This window comes from Elephas maximus, chromosome 7, assembly GCF_024166365.1.
Source record: "Elephas maximus indicus isolate mEleMax1 chromosome 7, mEleMax1 primary haplotype, whole genome shotgun sequence".
NCBI classification, from domain to species: Eukaryota; Metazoa; Chordata; class Mammalia; order Proboscidea; family Elephantidae; genus Elephas; species Elephas maximus.
The window spans coordinates 31,370,284-31,391,982 of NC_064825.1; the positions used below are offsets into that span (position 1 = coordinate 31,370,284).

The 21,699-nt window shown below is 40.1% G+C and overlaps 2 protein-coding genes and 1 pseudogene across 2 annotated transcripts in view; 1 reads left to right on the top strand and 2 right to left on the bottom strand.

Moving 5' to 3' along the window:
• The window catches only part of LOC126078781 (G-patch domain and KOW motifs-containing protein-like), a 32,938-nt pseudogene extending 29,023 nt beyond the window's left edge, over positions 1 to 3,915 (top strand).
• The window catches only part of LOC126078921 (tripartite motif-containing protein 43-like), a 458,981-nt gene that overhangs the window by 189,193 nt on the left and 248,089 nt on the right, over positions 1 to 21,699 (bottom strand). The window lies entirely within an intron of this gene.
• On the bottom strand, positions 10,827 to 12,037 carry LOC126078835 (upstream-binding factor 1-like protein 1). The gene is given in 2 exon segments (XM_049889655.1): positions 10,827 to 11,752; positions 11,755 to 12,037. Coding segments are annotated over 2 exon segments (1,209 nt in total).

The window sequence follows — 21,699 nt, forward strand, 5'->3', positions numbered from 1 at the left end:
GACACAAAGGCAGCTCTGGAGCTCTGTTGAAAACTTGGTTAGCTTCCTGATTAACATGATCTACACCATCAACTCCATCTCTCCTCCATAAAGAACCTGTTCGTGTCCTTTCCTTCTTGGGCTTGTGCTTCAATAGTTTGACTCAGTCTCTAGTATTCTGATTGGTGTAAAAGCCAATCATAATGTTCCTAGTGACTGATTGGCTTAGCAAAGCTCATGCGACTAAACTTTTTACCTTTACTATTTCATTTAATTGACAAAACCATCCTATAAGGATGACTAATCCAAAATCATACTGACAGTTAATGTTGGAGCCAAAACTCATACTTTTGACTAAAATTAAAATCTGCTAACTGTTACTCTCCAAGATACCATACAGACAGAATCAATCATCCAGTTTCTTATCAACTATTTTAATTTAAGCGAACAGTTCTGGTATTTTTCCTCGCCAAGACTGTCTGTGAAGTAGGGTTATAATTCTAATACAAAATCCTTAAAGAGAGAATAAAAGTTGAAAATAATAAAACACAGTAATGGGCAGAATGCACATTTGTCTCCTGCCCCTCACCTATAATATAGAAAGTGTCTTTCTTGAAACTCACTGTAAAAAATGCATTAGAAATATGTACATGAAAAACACATTCACAAAATCAAAATTTCTTCTTTGAAACTCTGTTAATTCAAACAGAATGTAACAAAAATTCAATTTCGGAATACAAAAGTGTTAATAAGAATTTAACAAAGCTTTGTAAAATTGGGAAACTCTGCTGGTATAGTGGTTAATAGCTTTCACTGCTAAGCAAAAGGTCCGCAGTTCAAGTCCACCAGACACTCCTTGGAAACTCTGTTCGGCAGTTCTCCCCTGTCCTGTAGGTTCGCTATGAGTCAAAATCAACTCAACGGCAAGAGGCCTTTTGTTTTGTTTTCTTTGGTCGTAAAATTGGATCAGATTTCAGTCGGAATCTTTATATATGAACATATATGAAGAAGCCCTGGTGGTGCAAACAGTTAAGCAATGTTGGTGGTTCCAACGCATCCAGTGGCTCCTTAGGAGAAAGACCCAGTGATCTGCCAGGAAAATCCTATGGGGCAGTTCTACTGAGTCACGTGGAGTTACTACAAGAGAGAATCTACTCATCAGCTCCCAACAACAAGCTTTTAAAAACATCTTTTTATCTACACTGGGCATCTAAAGAAATCAAAAATTAAAGAGAGAAGCATTATCTTCCGTACCCTTTCAAACTATTAGCAAGCGCCCCTTCACACTGTGAAAAGATGAAAGTATCATGTAATAGTGAAAATCAGCACAAAATAACAAACTGTGCTTTTTGAAATTGATTTAGCTAAAACATTGGGTTCTCATCTTTACACTCAATGAATATAGACGGGCGTCACATTTCTGATATTCCTGCATGGTAACCAGTGACAATTTTGTGCCCAAACATTTCCTGGCTTCTTAAAAATTTACATCAGTAAACAGAATTTTCTAAACAGACACCAGTATCAAAAAGTTTTTTTTTTTTTTGTCCAAACCATTCATTGCATCATATACTTATAGTAGAATAGTCTTCTTACGCACTGACTTATGCACTACTTTTAGACTACTACATTTATCAACTTCTTATAGAATAAAGTACTTCTATTCCTTTTTCTGAAACTCTGGTGGTGTAGTGGTAGAGTGTGGCTGGTAATCAAAAGGTAAGCAGTCCAAATCCACCAGGCTCTCCTTGGAAACCCTATGGGGCAGTTCTAGTCTGTCCTATAGGGTTGCTATGAATCAGAATTGACTCATCGGCAGTGGGTTTGGTTTTTTATTCCTTTTTCAGGAGCCACACAAAGTACAAAATTACAAGATATCTGGCAACTACTTTCTTAGTGCCTATAATCCATATGAACATTCAAGGCATACATAAAAATAAGACAAAATGCAATCACCCTATTAAATCTAATAATAATATTGAAAAAATGCATTTATTCATATGTAGGTTAAGGAAAGGACTAATTTTTGTAGACAAATGAAATCATTTCATAGAAAAACACCTCAATTTCCTGATTGATAAACTAAAATTATTTTTGGTTTGGGAAAGTAGCGGGAACTCCACTTCTGTATATTGTACACTCACCTAAGTCGCCTAAGGAATATGTGAAGGATTTCACCAACGCTTGCTGTAGCAGTAGTGTTATGGAAGTCAGTTCTGGGTTCAATTCCTTCCGATGTGGTCACAGGAGCTTTCAGAAGACTCCGCAGGCAAGACAGATCCAAAGGCACTCTGTCTCTTCTGGAGAAGAGTGAGCGTGGTTTCTTGGGTGCTTTTTATTGAGCCCAGAAGACCACGCCCAGCTCTTCCCAGTGATTGTATTTCGTGGGTCTTCTAATAGGTGTTACTGAGAATGATTAGGTTTCTTCAAAACAAAAGAAATGATTGATTTAACACCTTAATACCCTCCATAAGTAAACAAACCTCCACAAACATCATCTCATCAAGAAATATGTATTAACTTTTGGCAAACACAGCACACGCCTGCAAAGAGGGACAAGATGGCGGATGCTGAAAAAATTCCCGGCGTGCAGCAGTGTCTAGCACCCCAGTTTTTTTCCCCTTCATTTGCATGTCCACCCAGAGGCAGGTGGTGGACCTGTGAGACAGTGTGAGGGCTGCCCTGAAGGAGAAGGATTTCTTAAAAACTGTGGAAGGGAGAGACCTGCAGGGTGTGAAGCCCTCAGAAACTCCCAAGGAGTTTGTCATCCCTTTGATCTGGAATGAATACTGCAGGCAGCTACTGACCCAGGCCCCTGAACATCCAGAGATGCTGAGGCCTTGGTGGATGGGATGCTGATATGCTAGGCTGTGAAGGAGCTCATTGAGGAATTCAAGTAGTCTCTGGAACACAGAGACAATGAGGGTGTCGATTCCAGGATCGCTATCCGCATGATCCAGAAAGAATGCATCCCCAAAGGCGAAGGGGCAGACACCGAACTCCAGGCTTAGTGCCAGGGGAGGCAGATTATGAGGCCATCCCTGTGGAGGCCTATGAGCTGTCCATACTGCAGGTCATGGGCTGGAAACCTGGCAAGAACATCAGCCGTACTTTCAATCAAGCAGTGAAGCCCCATGTCAATTCACAGAGGCCCAAGGGGTTAGGGATAGGTGCCAGCCCGACCCATGCCAAGGCCCCCACCAGCCCCCCCGACTGCCAAAGCCAGATGAGGTACAAGAGAAGGAGAAGGAAGAACAACCTCACGGAACCGGTGCCTTGAGGAACTGTAGTGGTCCTGTTTGGCCTCCACTGAGGCTTCTATTGGAAGGTGAAATGCCTCAATCCTGACAATGTTTGGGCCATGGTTCTGGCAGTGGAGAGCCAAGTGGTGACTGTTTGTTAGTACTGCCTGTGGCCTGTCTCCTTGCATAGGTTTGACAAGAACTTCTTGGATCTCAGCCAAGTGAGCAAAGCTTCCTCAGAACAACTGAAAGGAACTGCCTTGTTATGGAAGGCCTTCAGGGATAAAGACCTACATGTTCAGCAGGAGGACTCCGAAAGAAAGCAGAAACACCCTCTGGACTGACAAGAAGGAGAAAGCAGCCCCCGGGAGCCATACCATTTTTGCAGAGACCTGGGTGTGTGGGTCGTGGACAAGCTGCACAAGGGCAGCAAATGTTACAACATCAAGATGACAATTGAAGACGTCCTGAGCCCAGATACTTGTTTGTGTCAGACCCTGATTTCCAAGGTCAAGGGAAACTGTGTGATGGTGGTGCTGGGACCATAGGCTGGAAGGGTGGGATGTCTGCTCGGCCAGGACACACAGCAGAGCCGGGCTTTAGTAACAGCCGTGGACAGAGAAATCAGTTGGTCGAGCTTCTCTCTGATGCTGTCTGCTGGTACATGGGCCCCAGTGATTCAGATGGAGACTAACCCATGTGACCCACTCCAGTCCCCTAGACTCTTCCCAGTTCTGTACAGTATAAAAATCTTGCTTTTAGTAAGATTGGAATATAATTTTTTGCATCCACACTTACAAGTGCAGTACTGGTACAGGAACAAGGACAAAGATGAATCGACCGGAAGGGATGCTAGAGACAAACCCAATATTCACCAGAATTTAGTGTATAAAAAAAATCATTTCAAATAAAAATGAAATATTTTTTCAGCTATGAAACCCCACATCCTAAATTTATATATAATTTTTCTTAACTTTTATTTTGTACTGTATAAAAAAGTAGGAAAGAGGGTGTCATCAGTTTATGATTTTAGCAAATGTTTTGGAAAATTTGGAAATGGTTTGCCTGAGGTTGCTTTAATTATACCCTTCAGGTAGGAACAGTTTGTATTTTATTTACTGATTTATTTTTGTATTTTAATGCAAGAATTTAATGTAAGGCCAGCTTTGGCCTCCACTCCAGAATGGAGGTTTCCCCCACCCTGCACACTCCAGATCAAGCCTCTAAAGGCTCAAGAACAGCAGGAGGACCAGGATTCTCTGTCTGGCACTTCCCATCCCAACTCAGGGAAAACAGGAAAGAATGGCTAGGAAGCCCCAGCTCAGGGACCCATGAACAGGGATGAGAAAGAGGAATCGGGTTCAGGTAAATTGGATTTTATTTCTACTTGGGAAAGTAATAATGACAGGTTTATGTCCCCAATTCATTTAGCCCACTACTGATGGGATAAATTGAGATGCTACCTTGGACCCTTGAGAAACCCTCCTTCTATTATAATTGTCACCAGATATCCTTCCTGGGGTCTGCGAAAGCCAAGCTGTGGATCTGGAGAAGCAGCTCAGATCTCTGCACAAGAGTGTTTAAAGCACCTCCTTGTGGGCACAGAGATCCTGGGGCCCACAACAGCCTGAGCCAGCTGAGACATGGAGAAAGGCTCTGAGGAGCAGGGGTCACTGTCAGGAAGAGAGAGGGGACGTGGGAGCCCCAGTTTCCAGGATGCCCCCATTGTGTGTGCAGGAAGCTCAGTGAGCACCCAAAAGGCCACCAAAGTTTTGCTTGAGCCTTCTGAAATCTTGGGTTTCCCCGAATTGAGCCTTCCAGGGATAGGGCAAGAGGTGAGGTCCAGGTCTGCACATGTCTGGCTGCATAGGGGGTAGAGGGAGTAGAGAGGGAAGTGACATGTTGGGTCCTGTGTCTTAGTTGTCTAGAGCTACTACACCAGAAATAATAGTGGATGGCTCTAACAAACAAGTTTATTCTCTCACAGTCTGGGAGGCTAGAAGTCCAATTTCAAGGTGCCGGCTCAAGGGGCAGACCTTCTCCCTCTGTCTGCTGTGGAGGAAGGTCCTTGTCATCAATATTCCCCTGTTCTAGGAGCTTCTCTCACAGGAACCTGGGTCACAACTTTTTGGTGGCATGTGGTCCCCCTGTCTCTCTGCTGGCTTATTTCCTTTGTGTCTCAAAAGTGATTGACTTAAGACAAAACCTAATCTTGTAGAGTGAGTCATTCCTCATTAACATAACTGCCTGTAATCCTGCCTGATTAATATCATGGACGTAGGATGTACAACACATAGGAAAATCTCATCGGATGACAAAAGGGTGGACCATCACACAATACTGGGAACCATGGCTTAGCCATATTGCACACATTTTGGGGGGGACACCATTCAATCCATAACAACTAGCAACCCCGGGGATCTCCTGATTCTCCAGCACCAGTGGATGGAGCCAGCCAGATGGGGGAGGGTTGATCTGAGGGAAGTCTGGATGGAGGGAAATGACAGAGTAAAAATTACAAGGGGAGGGGGGAGGCTATTTTCTCAAGACCGCTGGTTGGAAGAAACTTGCCTCTTTGTTCCAGGAACAAGCAATTGCTCCAGCAGGAGGGGAGGTTGCCCTTGCTCTGAGGCCAAGGCAGTAGAACTCATCTCTCTGTCCTCCTCTGGTGGCTCCCAGCCCAACACCACAGGCAGAGAGAGGTCTGCTGGATTTCCTGCTTTATTGGAGTCCTGGTGACACAGTGGTTAAGAGTTACATTGAGCTATGGTTGCTAACTAAACGGTTGGCAGTTTGAATCCACCAGCTGCTCCTTGGAAACTCTGTGGAGCAGTTCTACTAAACTGACTCAATGGCAACAGGGTTTTTGGTTTTATAATCCTTCCTGGTATCCATACCCCAGAATTTCCTGCCTAAATCAAGGGCTATACTGGCTTTTCTCTCAGATCTGTTTTCCCCAGGTCAGACCATCCCAACAGCACTCCAGACCAAGGTCTAAATTCCAACTCAGCCTTCCATGTCATTATGAAAGTATATAATATTTCTCAGAATGGAAGGATGAGATATTTATTGACAGTTTGTTAACAAGAGTTAGACATTTTCAATAACTGGACAAACCTACAGAAATGATTATATAATAACAATAAAAATTAATGTATAATTATATACATGCTACTCACCATTACATAACAATAAATATTAATGTATAATTATATACATTAATATTTATTGTTATTATATAATCATTTCTGTATATATACTAATTATAAAATTATTAATAAAATATATTTTATTCCAAAATATTGATATTCTCTAGGAATGATAAGATTAAATTGATCTCATTTTTTTCTGTATTTTATAAAATGTTGGTGAGTAGCATGTGATACTTATGCATGCAGAATATAAAATGTAAATGTATTGGGTGTACCCTTTGTTTGAAGGAAAAGGCAATGGCTGATCCTCATTCTGGCCACCTTGCTGAGGTAAGGATACACAGCTCAGAGCTCAGAAAAGCCTAGGTGACCAGAACTGGTAGAGCTGAGTTGTGGAGAGAGGGATGTATGAAGACAAAGGGTCACAGAAATCTGTTGAATGCTTTGTCTGTTAACAGATTCATTCATTCATTCTTTCTTTCTTTCTTTCTTTCTTTCTTTCTTTCTTTCTTTCTTTCTTTCTTTCTTTCTTTCTTTCTTTCTTTCTTTCTTTCTTTCTTTCTTTCTTTCTTTCTTTCTTTCTTTCTTTCTTTCTTTCTTTCTTTCTTTCTTTCTTTCTTTCTTTCTTTCTTTCTTTCTTTCTTTCTTTCTTTCTTTCTCTCTTTCTCTCTTTCTCTCTTTCTCTCTTTCTCTCTTTCTCTCTCTCTCTCTCTCTCTCTCTCTCTCTCTCTCTCTCTCTCTCTCTCTCTCTCTCTTCTTTGTCTCTCTCTCTCTCTCTTTCTTTCTTTCTTTCTCTGTCTCTCTCTCTCTCTCTTTCTTTCTCTCTTTCTCTCTCTCTCTCTTTCTTTCTTTTCTTTCTCTCTTTCTCTCTTTCTTTCTCTCTCTCTCTTTCTTTCTTTCTCTCCTTTCTTTCCTTTCTCTCTTTCTTTCTTATTTTTGTTTCTTGAACATCTTGTAACTGTTTCAGAAGGCCAGTAATCTTGGGTAAAACATGAGAGATTGAGATGGTGTTTTATGCCTGAAAGCAGGCTTGTTTTCACTTAAGTAGGCCTTGTGCATGTGGAATGGGAGGGGTATGACTTAATCTAGCCAGGAATGAGTTTGTTTATGGATTTGTTGATCCTATAGTTACTTTCAAGGATCCCTGTTGGTGCAGTGGTTAAAGCACTCAGCTGATGACCAAAAGTTGGACAGTTCAAACCCTCGAGAAAGATGTGGCAGTCTGCTTCCATAACGATTTACAGCCTTGGAAACCCTATGGACCAGTTCTATTATGTCCTATAGGGTCACTATGAGTCGGAATCTGTAGGCAATAGGTTTGGGATAGTCACTTCAGGTGCACCAAATGTTTTATATTCTCCTAGGGTTGGATGGTTCTCCAGCCAGGTTTTCCTCAATGACTGCTCCCCACTTAAGTCTTCCTTCCATACTTTTTCTGGTCTCCCAACAGAAACTGCTTTTAAGTGTTGTTGTTGTTAGGTGCTTTTGAATTGTTGTGACTCATAGTGACTCCATTCACAACAGAATGAAACACTGCTCCGTCCTGTGCCATCCTCCCAATTGCTGCTGTTTGAGCCCATTGTTGCAGGGCTCAAGCATACTACTGTTGATTGATACTGGTTTCCAATTTGGGGCTATTCTGAGGAGTGATGAAAAGACAACATTTTGCATAACTTTGACTGAGTATGTGTAGGCATTTCCACCAGGAGTACACAGGCATACCTCAGAGATACTGTGGTTTCAGTTCCAGACCATTGCCATGAAGTGAATATCACAATAGAGGCACACGAATTTTTGTTTCCCAGTGCATATAAATGTTGTGCCTACCCTATACTATAGTCTATTAAGTATGCAATAACATCATGTCTAAAAAAAAAGAGTACATACCTTAACTAAAAAATAGTTTATTGCTAAAAAATGTTAACCATCATCTGAGCCTTCACGAGTCTTAATCTTCTTGCTGGTGGAGGGTCTTGCCCCTATGTTGATGGCTGCTGATTGATCGAAGTGGCGGCTGCTGAAGGTTTGGGTGTCTGTGGCAATTTCTTAAGGTAAAATAACAAGGAAGTTTGCTGCAGCGGTTGACTCCTCCTTTCACAAAAGATTTCTCAGCAGCATGTGGTGCTGTTTAATAGCATTTTACCCACAGGAGAACTTCTTTCAAAATTGGAGCCAATCCTCTCGAACCTGTAGCTGCTTTATCAAATAAGTTTATGTAATATTCTAAATGCTTTGTTGCTCTTTCAACAGTGTTCACAGCATCTTCACCAGGAGCAGACTCCATCTCAAAAAGCCACTTTCTTTGCTCATCCGTAAGAAGCAACTCCTTGTCCGTTCAAACTTTGTCATGAGATTGCAGCAATCCAGTCACATCTTCAGGCCCCGCTTCTGATTCTAGTTGTCGTGCTATTTCCACAACTGCAGTTACTTTCTCCACCAAAACTCTGGACCCCTCCAAGTCATCCATGAGAGCTGGAATCAACTTCTTCCAAATTCCTGTTAATGTTGATATTTTGACCTCCTCCCAGAAATCACAAATGTTCATAATGGCATCTAGAATGGTGAATCATTTTCAGAATGTTTTCAAATTACTTTGCCCAGACTCATCAGAAGAATCACCGTCTATGGCAGCTACAACCTTACAAAATGTGTTTCTTAATAAGACTTGAAAATTGAAATTATACCTTGATCCATGGATTGAAGAATGGATGTTGTATTAGCAGGCATGAAAACAATATTAATCTCCCTGTACATCTCTATCAGAGCTCTTGGGTGACCAGGTATGTCTCATTGTGATCCACATCTTTTGTTGTTGCTGTTAGGTGCCATAGAGTTGGTTCCAACTCATAGCGACACGATATACAACTGAACAAAACAGTGTCTGTTCCTGCACCATCCTCACAATCATTGATATGTTCGCACCCACTGTTGTAGCCGCTGTGCCAAGTGCAGCATTGAGTGCGCTTATCTTTAGACTTTTAAAAAATCTTATAAAATACAGAAAACTTGTTTATGGTTCTTTTATGATGGGGATCCACCCAATTTCTGACAACTTTATTAAGACAGTATTTTTCTTATTTTAAACATTATCAATGTCCACATTATTTACCTTATTTTCTTTTATATTTATATTAAAGGGTTTTCACCAGATTAGGAGTCCTTTCTTCAAAAGATCCATTGGAGCAACTTAAGCCTCAGACTGTGGGGGCCAAGGAGGCTTGATCCTACCCTACCATACCTCTCTGAGACTCACTGTCAAGAAGAATTAGTCAATCTCAATTTATTTGTTGTTGTTGTTTGCTGTGCAATGGATTGCTTTTGTATGGCCTTTCTTGCCATGGTCCTGTAACTGCCACCTAGGTAATTGGGTTGGACTGTGTAAATAAGGTAACTGCGTCTACCAAGGGGATTGGTCAATTTTGATATCCGGCTAGGCTTAAAGTGAGCCATCCCAGAGGTGGAAGATAGATCTCAAAACAACCACGAAAGAGTAGCCAGGATTGAGCAAGTCCTTTGGAACTGGGATCCCTGGGCTGAGAACCTCCCAGACCCAGAAGACAGAGAGAGAGCTCTAACCCTGAAGGCGGCAAGATGGCAAGCAGGAGCAGGGAAACGTTAGCAGTAGAGGCAGCAGAACCGGGAGCCTGACAGGAGACTAGCAGGGGAAATTCATATATATATATATGTAATGCTAACGTTGAGATTCACTTCTACCTGTAGCAGCAGAAAACATGTGATTTCTGCCCAGGGTAAACACAAACGTTTCCTGGAAACTAGTGCCGAAAATGAAAGGGCACTGATTGTATGGAGACGCTCATTCAAATGAAACAGTGAAGTTCTTATTTTTAATGTTATTTTTTTAATTCAAAAATAAAAATACATTGACAGCTACCAGTTAAATATATAGACATAATCACTACTGCCCACATTACTCTGCCAACTGTAGTATTGGAAATGCCCAACTCCGTCCCACAGGCAGTGGATAAGAGAGATCCCAGGAGTTCGACAATTTTCTTAAAGGCACCTATCCTACCTCCCATCAAATATTTCTCAACCCAATTCCAGTGCAGGAATTCAGAGATCAACAGGGAAGGTAGAGGGCAAAGATTTATGAGTGTCCTCTTACCAACTCTAGCAGGCAGATGATGAGAACAAAGCTTCACATTTCAGAAATACTGTCTAATCTAGAGAGTTCCCACTCCCTAGCCATCTCATTGTGTATTCCAAGAGCCCCAATTACATGGAATTTCTTGGGAGAGGGATGATATCGAGATGTATGGAGCCTAATACTGGCTAAGTCTTATAGTTATTTTCCCAAAAGGATACCCCCGACCCCCAACTTCAAGTTCCCTTTCTGCCAACTTTTCCTACTTTGTACTGAGGTGGAAGAAGGGAAAGGAAAGAAGAAAAATAGGAGGGAAATATGAGAGATTCATTTTCATTAGGGTCTGGCTCAGTTGGAGTCTGAATCTTCTGAGGAAGATGAGCTGGAGTCGCTGTCTTCAGACCCCTCATCTCTATCCTCATCCTCACTGCTAGAGTCTGAGGAGTCACTGCCTTCCACCACTTGCCCATCTTCCTTCTTATTTTGTGCTGACCCCCATGGAGGATGATGACTGACTTGAATAGTTTCTGGTGAATCTGTGCCTGGAACCTGTAGCTCCCATTCCTCTCTAGGCCCTTCTTGCAAACACTTCACTGATGGGCACTGCAGAGACATCTCTCTGAGTTTGCTCATATTCTTGCCCATAGAATAGGTTACATTTCTGTATGCTGCATATTCTTCAGGAGACAGGCTCCTGAGCCAGAGATCCAGGTCCACCTTGTACTGTTTCTGCAGCTCCTCAGCCAGGTTCTTATAATGGTCCTTCAGGCTCTGTGGGATGTGCTGCCAGCGTCTGCTAATCTCCACCCTGCGCTCTCTCATGGGCACATATTGCAGCTCCCTACTTAACCACATATCCTGGTGGAACTTGTGGTATCCATTCATGGGGGGCTTCTCGGGCTCTCCATGGAATTTCATCTGCTTGGAAAAGTCACCATTCTCCAGAGAAGACCCCATTTTGTTCCTATTTCCCAGAGAACTCTTTTGGGTTTCAGTTTGGTGCCTCTTGGGGACAACAGATCTCTTGCTGCTCTGGATGAGATCAGGGTGGTCTTTCTTGAATTGAGCTAGTTTTTCTTCAAATTCCTGTCTCTCCTTCTGGAAATCATGAATATATTTTAGTTTCATCTTCTCTGGGAGCTCTTTATATTTCTTGGATAGAACCTTGGTCAGCTCCTGGTTGCTCAGCTTAGGGTGCATTTGGGAGTACTGGGAACACTTCTCCTTGAAGAAGCGGAAATAAGTAGTCAAGGGCTTCTTGGGGAAGTCTGGATGTGTCTTCAGTATTTGTTTTTGGAGAGTTTTTTAACACGTTCCTGAGCTTCCAGGACTAATTCTTTCAAAGTGCGAGATTTCCTCAAAGTATAAGAAATCTTTAACCATTTGTTTTTGCACATTTCTCCAGTAAAACCTCTAAAAGCTACCTTTTCCCAGTTCATACGTGACTGGGTTGTTTTGAACTTTTGCTTGTCACTGGGTGAGAGGTTATTCTCCATGCTTTCCAGTAACATCAGTATGTCCTCTTCAGACCAGTGGTCTTGAGCTTTAGGCAATGGCATTTTTAGGTCTTTGAGCCACTTTTATGGCCCTAGCTGTCCAGAAACTTCAACAGGAGCTCAAGGTTTTTCACTCTCAAGATTCAGCAAATAAGGTATTTCTTGAGATCCTGTAGTGTTTGTGACACGATGGATCTAAAGAGAAGGAGAAGAAAAATTACTCTCTTCCTGCAATGAATCAGAAAAACACACAATACTTGAGATATATTCCTTCTGTGATTTAATAATATAAACAAAAACTCCATCAAACTCTGAGTTTAAATTACACTTACGTTTTCAGATGATACATTTGCACATATTCTCTTGCCCCAGCTTGTCTTCCGCCCATTCTCACCAGACCTAGATTAAACAGAAGTCAAGGAGAATGATCGGCCACTAACTCAAGAGGCTTGGGATGAGGGAAAGTTCCAGGGAAAAGGGTTAAAATAAAAAGAGAAATGACTAAAACAGAAATGACTTTCACTCCATAGTGCCTGAGAGTGGCCACTTTCTCCATGGAGTCAGGTAGCCCTCCGTCTTCTCACAAAAAATGCATACTTGTGGAATTTTTTACAAGAGTTCCATATCAAAACTTGAACATGAATTAAATGACTAATTTATGGGTTCTTTTGCACTCTTGCTTGAGAATGAATGCTTTCTGATGAACCATACTGATTTTTCTTTCAAACAGAAAGGATTCAATGAGAATTATATAACATTAAAAATATTTGGTTGTTACTCATCTTTAAGCCTCAAAGTTTTACAACCTTTAGAAAATCCCTTCAAAATACCTGACACTTACTGGAAAGTAAACAAACATCAGATCTGATTTTTCCTCATTTCAATCCATCCAACCAATTACCACAATAAAATTGACATAGTAAAAAAACAATTAAAAGGTTGTAAAGGGAGATGTTATCAGTCAGGAAAGTAGGAAACACACTCTAATACAGAGGGTTTCAGGGGATTTCATGAAGGGGCTCCTCACAATGTTGCATGAAAGGTGAAGGGAACCAATAAGGGGATGAAGCCCCCAAAATCTAGCAATAGTAGGAAGCTATGCCACCCTTAAACCTGAAGGTGACAAAACAACTCTAGGTGAAATTGAGGGATTAGCCAGTGTGCTTTTAAGTCCTGAGAAAGGCTTTCAGGTCAGAGCTTGAGAATGAGTTTGTGAGGGTTTAGTGAAAGGCAGAGAACTACTCAGAATCACTGAGATTGAAGAGAAAGCACTTGACACGAACTTATTTGAGGAAAAATCAGATAAAAGAATTAAAAAAAAAATGAAAGAACCCAAAGAATTATGTGGGACTCTATCAAGAGGAGGAGCCTACGAGTGACTGGAGTGCCAGAACAGGGAGGATAACAAAATACAGAGAGAATTGTTGAAGATTTGTTGGCAGAAAACTTCCCTGATATTGTAAAAGATGATAAGATCCAAGAAGGTCATGAAACCGCACACAGGGTAGATGCCAAAAGAAAGTCACCAAGCCATACTATAATCAAAGTTGCCAAAACCAAAAATAAAGAGAATTTTAAGAGCAGCTAGGGAAAAGTGAAAAATGATCTATGAAGGAAAGTCAATAAGACTAAACTGACTACTCAGCAGAAACTATGCAGGCAATAAGGAAATGGGATGTCATATATAAAGCCTTGAAGGAAAAAAATATAATTTTCAGCAAAATTGTCTCTCATATAAAATACGAGGGCAAAATTAGTGCATTTCCAGATACATAGAAGTTTAGGCAATTTGTAAAACCAAATGAAAATTATAAGAAATACTAAAGGGGGTCCTAGTGTTAGAAAATCAATAACATCAGATAACAACTCAAGACTAGAACACAGGTCAGAACAACCAGATATCAACCCAGATAGGGAAGTCACAAAAAGAAATCAAAGCTAAACACTGAAAATAGAGAAACAGAGAAGTTAAAATATAAATGATGACAACATTAAAACAAAAAAGAGGGACTAAATAATGGACTCATAGAACTTTCATATGGAGAAGAAGTCAAGGTGGTATCAAGAAATAAAAGATTGGTTTAAATTTAGAAAAATAGTGGCAAATATTAAGGTAACCACAAAGCAAACTAACTGTCCTACACATCCAGATAAAAAACAAGAAAAACATAAGGACTTAGCAAATACAAAATCATCAACAATGAAAAAAGATGAAAGAAAATACATAAAGAAATACGACTGAGCACAGAAAATTAAGTGGGACAAAGAAACCGTCAACAACACATACAAAAAAAAAATCCATCTAAATGACAGCACTAAACTCATACCTATCCATAATTACGCTGAATGTTAATGAACTAAATGCAGCAATAAAGAGATACAGGGTGGCAGAATGGCTTAAAAAACAAGATCTGTCTATAGGCTGCCTACAAGAGTCACATGTTAGACTCAAAGACACAAACTAAAACTCAAAGGATGGAAAAAATATATCAAGCAAACAACAATCAAAAAAGAGTAGGAGTGGCAACATGAATCTCTGACAAAATAGACTTTAAAGCAAAATCTACCACAAAGGAAAAGGGAGGACACTATATAATGATAAAAGTATCAGTACACCAGGAGGACATAACCATAATAAATATTTATGCACCCAATGACAGGACTCCAAAATATGTAAAACAAACTCGAACAGGATTGAAAAGAGAAATAGACAGCTCCACAATAGTAGTAGGAAACTTCAACACACCACTTTCTCTGAATGACAGAACATCCAGAAAGCTCAATAAAGGAACAGATCTAAATGCTACAATCAACCAACTTGATCTCATAGACGTACACAGAACACGCCACCCAACAGCAGCCAAGTACATTTTCTTTTCCAACACACATGGAACATTCTTCAGAATAGACCAAATATTAGGCCACAAAGCAAACCTTAAAAGGATCCAAAACATTGAACTATTACAACGCCTCTTTTCTGACCATAAAGCCATAGAAGTAGAAATCAATAATAGAAAAAGCCAAGGGGAAAAAATCGAATACATGGAAACTGAACAACACCATGCTCAAAAACTACTCTGTTGTAGAAGAAATTAAGGATGGCATAAAAAATTCACAGAATCAAAAGAGAATGGATTAGCCCAAGACAGTAACCATTCCCAAAGCCAACTCTTCAGACAGGGATTGGACTGGACTATGGGATAGAAAATGATACTGGTGAAGAGTGAGCTTCTTTGATCAAGTAGACACATAAGGCTATGTGGGTAGCTCCTGTCTGGAGGTGAGATGAGAGGGCAGAGGGGGTCAGAAGCTGGCCCAATTGACGGGAAAATAGAGAGTGAAGTGTGTTGTCTCACGAGGGGGAGAGTAACTAGAAGGATATAGCAAGGTGTATATAAATTTTTGTATGAGAAGCTGACTTGATTTGTAAGCTTTCACTTAAAGCACAATAAAAAATTAAAAAAAAAAAAAAAAAAGAGAGACTGGAAGCATATCCTACCAGAACTTTTGGGACACAGCAAAAACAGTGTTCAAAGGTCAATTTATAATAATAAACGCACACATCCAAAAAGAAGAAAGGGCCAAAATCAAAACAATAACCCTACAATTCGAACAAATAGAAAGCAGGTAGCAAAAGAAGCCCAAGGGCACCAGAAGAAAGGAAATAATAAAAATTCGAGCAGAAATAAATGAAAGAGAGTGGAAAAACAACTGAAAGAGTTTACAAGACCAAAGCTGGTTCCTAGAAAAGATCAACAAAATCAATAAATCATTGGCCAAACTGACGAAAAAAAGTCAGAGAACTGAAACTTATAAACTGCAGGGAAAACAAAGATATTCTAAGAAAAAGAAATACAATCACAGTATAGCCCCTGTCTCATCTATAATTTTCAATTTACGTAGGGAAAATAATTGGTATAATAATAATTATGCACATTTGTCTTCTGTCACTCTCCTATAATATAGAAAATGTCCTTCTTGAAACTTATCATAAAAAATGCATTAGAAATATGTACATGCAAAACATATTCGCAATACCAAACTTTCCCTTTTGAAATTCTTTGTTAATTCAGACAGAATGCAACAAAAAATTCAATTTCTGAATAGAAAAGTGTTAATAAGAATTAAACTAAGCTTTGTAAAACTGAATCAGATTTCAATCAGAACTTTTATACATGAGCATATATGAAGGAGCCCTGGTGGTGCAAAGGGTTAAGCACCCAGCTGTAACAGAAAGGTTGGTGGTTCCAATCCACCCAGACGCTCCTCAGGAGAAAGACCAGGAAATTTGCCAAGTAAACCCAATGGGATACTTCTACACTGTTATGCTGAGTTACTATGAATCAGAATCAATTCAACAGCTCCCAACAACAAGCTTTTAAAATATGTTATTATTGACACTGGGCATTAAAACAAACCAAAAATTAGAGACTAAACTCTCCACGCCCTTTCTATTAGCAAGCACCCTTTCTCACTGTGGAAGATGAAAGTATCATGTAACAGTGAAAATCAGCACCAAACAACAAACTGTGCTTTTTAAAATGAATTTTGATAAAAAATTGGGTCCTCACTTCTACATTAAATGAATACAGACAGCCTTCTCATTTCTAGTATCCCTGCATGGTCAGCAGTAAATTTTTGTGCCCAAGAATTTCCTGGCTTCTTAAAGTCAGTAAACAGAATTTTTTAAAGAGACATTTACCAGGATTAAAACCTTTTTTCTTCTCCAAAACCATTGTATTACATATTTATAGTAGAATATTCCTCTTACATATACAAGCATGCACTACTTTTAGAGTCGTACATTTATGAACTTCGTATAAAGTAAGATAATTCTGTTCATTTTTTAGGAACCATAAAATTCTGTTCATTTTTTTAGGAACCATACCAAGTACAAAATTACAAGATATCTGGCAACTACTTTCTGAGTCCTTATAATCCAATGAACAATCCAAAAAAAAAAAACCAAGGCATACATAAAAATAAGACAAAATTAACCACCCTATTAATTCCAATATATAGCAATGTTGACATAATAGATTAATTCATATACGACCGGAGTAGAACTGCCCCAAAGAGTTTCCAAGGAGGGCCTGGTGGTTTGGAACTGCCGACCTTTTCGTTAGCAGCCGCAGCTCTTAACCACTACGCCACCAGGGTTACAAATTCCTACACAGGTTAAGAAAAGGACTAATTTTTATAAACAAATGATATCATTTCATAGAAAAATACCCCAATTCCTGACTGATAAACCAAAATTATTTTTAGTTTGTTTTGGTTTCAGAAAGTAGCAGGAAGTCTTCTTCTGTAAGTTGTGTACTCCCGTAACTCACCTAAGGAATATGCGAAGCGTTTCGCCAATGCTTGCCGTCGAAGTAGTGTTACCGGAGTCAGTTCGGGGATCCAGATCCTCCCGGTGTTTTCAGAAGACTCCGCAGGCAGGAGAGTTCCACAGGCACTCTTGTCTCTTCTGGAGAAGAGTGAGCTTGTTTCCTTGGATGCCTTTTATTGAACCCTGAAGACCACACCTGATTTTTCCCTTTGATTATATTTCATGTGGCTTCCAATTAGAGTTAATAGAATAATTAGGTTTCTTCAAAAGAAATGATTGATTTAACACCTTGGTAATCTCCACAAACCGACTCAACAAACATAATCTCATCAAGAAATAATCCTAACTCTAGACAAACAGGCGCTGAAGACCGGACCCCCCCAAGATCTCCCTCTCAGTCAAATCAATCAGTAAGCTTGCCCCACCCTGGGGTGTTCCTGGGGACCCCAGACCCGACTTACTGTACCCATAAAAACTCCTTGGGCTATTGTTCTGGGAGATACCTTGGCAACCGGGGTCCTGATGTGCTCCTTTACTTGGCCAACTAAGTAAAGCTGCTTCTTTTGCTTTCATCTGCTCTGTGTGCCTTCCTAGCCTGGCTGAGCAAACCTGGAGGTCTGGTTACACAGTGGTCTTGGCCTTAGGCAATGACATTTTTAGGTCTTTGGGCTACATTTATGGCCCTAGCTGTCCAGAAACCTCAACAGGAGCTCAAACTTCTTCACTCTCAAGATTCAGGAAGTGAATTATTTCTTGAGGTCCTACACTGTGTGTGATACTATGATTCTGAAGAGAAAGAAAAGAAAATTTACTCTCTTCCTGGAATGAATGAGAAAAACATCTTACTTGAGATATATTCCTTGTGTGATTTAGTTTAACCTTAACAATATAAATAAAAACTTGCCCAACCTCTTAATTGAAATTTACATTTAGTTTTCAGATGCTACATCCGCACTTATCCTCTTGTCCCAGCCGGCCTTCTACCCAATCTCACCAGACCTACCTTAAAATCATTAACTAATGACATTTTCTTTTCTAAGTTTTTTTTTTTAATTAACTTTTATTGAGCTTCAGGTGAACGTTTACAAATCAAGTCAGTCTGTCACATATAAGTTTATATACATCTTACTCCTTACTCCCACTTGCTCTCTCCCTAATGAGTCAGCCCTTCCAGTCTCTCCTTTCGTGACAATTTTGCCCACTTCCAACTCTCTCTATCTTCCCATCCCCCCTCCAGACAGGAGATGCCAACACAGTCTCAAGTGTCCACCTGATATAATTAGCTCACTCTTCTTCAGCATCTCTCTCCTACCCACTGTGCAGTCCCTTTCATGTCTGATGAGTTGTCTTCGGGGATGGTTCCTGTCCTGTGCCAACAGAAGGTTTGGGGACCATGCCCGCCGGGATTCCTCTAGTCACAGTCAGACCATTAAGTATGGTCTTTTTATGAGAATTTGGGGTCTGCATCCCACTGATCTCCCGGTCCCTCAGGGGTTCTCTATTGTGCTCCCTGTCTTTTCTAAGTTTTTATAAGTTAAAAAATAAAAGTCTTGCTTCAATACTAATTTACAGTGAAAGTCAGCCTTGTAGGTTCATTTTCACAAGAACCATTTTGATGATTTGATCTTTGCAGAGATTAGTTTATGAAGATTAGCAAAGGTGTTACTTAACCCCATCTTCTCATTGACATAGGCTAATCATTCCTATTTGAAGACCTGTGAAATGCAATCACTGGGAAGAAATGGGTGTGGTCCAATAAAAGGGACCCAGCGAACCAGGCTCACTCCCTCTTCTCCAGAAGAGGCTTCTGGAGAGACTGCCTTTGCAACTCTCCTGCCTGCGGAGTCTTCTGAAAGCTACTGTAACCACACCTTGGGGACCTGATCCCTGAACTAACTTCCGTAACGCTACTTGTACAGCAAGCATTGGGGAAACCCTTCACATATTTCTTAGGTGAGTACACAATTTACAGAAGAGGAATTCCTGCTACTTTCCCCAAACCATAAACAAACAAAAAATCATAATTTTATTTGATTCATTGGCAAACTGAGGTGGTTTCTTGGAAATTATATTGTTTGCCTACTTAGGAAACTGACATCATCTTTTCTTTATATTTTGGGGGTTAATTTGATGATTAATGTTATTTTTATGAATTTAAGTGATTCTTGGTTCTTACGTGTTATAAGGAATCAGAATGTAGCTGCCAGATATCTTGTAATTTTGTACTTGGTGTCCAACCCAGGTGTAGATGCTAAAAATGGGTTGGTTATTTTTTTTATGTCGTGCCTAAGTGTATTACTCTACAAGTGGTATATAAATGTATACATAAGAGACAGATTGTTCTATAAAATATAAGTAATACATTGTAGATTTAAGGAAAATATTGTTTTTGACTGTGGTAAATGTTGTCTGTTCAGAAATAACAATACTTTGACTTAAATTTTAAAGAAGCCAAGAAATGATCGGGCCTCTAGAAAAGTAACACTGATGACCATGCCAAAATAACAGAAATGAGAGTGTCATCTGCACTCAGAGAGTACAGAAGTGAGAACTATTTAGCCAAGTCAATTTTTTTAAATAGTTTTTATTGTTCTTTAAGTGAACGTTTACAATCAAGTCAGCCTCTCACATGTAAACTTACCTTACTACATATTCCTATTTACTCTCCCTCTAATGAGTTAGCCCGCTCCCTCCTTCCAGTCTCTCCTTTCATGACCATTTTGCCAGTTTCTAACCCCCTCTACTCTCCCATCTCCCCTCCAGACCGTGTCTCAAGTGTCCAACTGAACCAAGTAGCTCACTCCTCATCAGCATCTCTCTCCAACCCATTGTCCAGCCCAATCCATGTCTGATGAGTTGGCTTTGGGAATGGTTCCTGTCCTGGGCCAACAGAAGGTTTGGGGACCCTGACCACTGAGGTCCTTCTAGTCTCAGTCAGACTGTTAAGTCTGGTCTTTTTATGAGAATTTGGGGTCTGCATCCCATGGTTCTCCTGCTCCCTCAGGGGTTCTCTGTTGTGTTCCCTGTCAGGGCAGTCATCGTTTGTGGCCTGGCACCATCTAGTTCATCTGGTCTCAGGATGATGTAGCCTCTAGTTCATGTAGCCTTTTCTGTCTCTTGGGCTCATAATTACCTTGTGAGCTAGCAAAGTCAATTTTTATAAGCATTATTTGTTTTCTGGTGCTGATCATTCTTGCATGAGAATTATATTTGTTCCCAATGTAAAGAGGTACTTTATAATAGTGTGAATGAATTTGGAAGATATTGCTATTCGCCTCTCTTTATTTCTTGTTTGTTTGAATGTTGTGGTTAGATGCCTTGGAGTGGGTTCTGAGTCATACTGACCCTACGTACAACAGAATGAAACATTGCTTGGTTATGCACCATCCTCACAATTGCATTTTGAGCCCGTTGTTGCAGCCACTGTGTCAATTCATCTCGTGAGGATCTTCCTCTTTTTAGCTGGCCCTCTAATTGACTAAGCATGATGTCCTTCTCTAGGGACTAGTCCCTCCTGATAACATGTACAAAGTCTCGTCATCCTTGCATCTAAGGAGCATTCTGGCTGTACTTCTTCCAAGACATATTTGTTCTTTGGGCAATCCCTGGTATATTGAATATCCATTGCCAAAACCATCATTCAAAGGCATCAATTCTTTGTTCTTCCTTGCTCATTGTCTAGCTTTCACATGCATATGATGCAACTGAAAAAAGCATGGCTTGGGCCAGGCTGACTTTAGTACTCAAAGTGACATCTTTGCTTTTAAACTTGCTTGAACACCGTGGTATAAATTATAAAGATAGGGCAAATTCAGCAGCAAGTTTATTCACATAAGAAGATTCTGGATGAAGTCTGATCCAATTTTATTATTAAATTAATCCTTGTTAATCCTTATGTATCTAGAAGTTGTTTTAACCAAAAACCGAACACATTGCCATCGAGTCGATTCCTACTCATAGCAACCCTATAGGACAAGGACAGAGCAGAGTTGCCCCACAGGGCTTCCAAGACTGTCACATCTTGATTCTGTGGTAGTTTCAAACCACCAATCTTTTGATTAGCAACCAAGCACTTAAAACACTATGCCATCAGGGCTCCTAGAAGCTCTTTAGAGTAGTGTATTTTGTTCAAGATAAAAGAAAACAGATAAAATAGAAAATTTGGTTTTGTGGGTATATCTTGTATATAAGTGTTTCTCATACATTTTTATCCATGGCTGTTCAGAGAGGCATTTTCTGGATCATGGGTGAGGGATAGAAGACAAGTACAGATTGATGGCATCCTGTACATTTCTGCATCTTAAATCAATGACTTATTTTTCTTAATCTTTATTAACTCCCTTATAAAGATATTGTTATATTAAACTTTTGTGAGATAGCAGCATTCCATGGT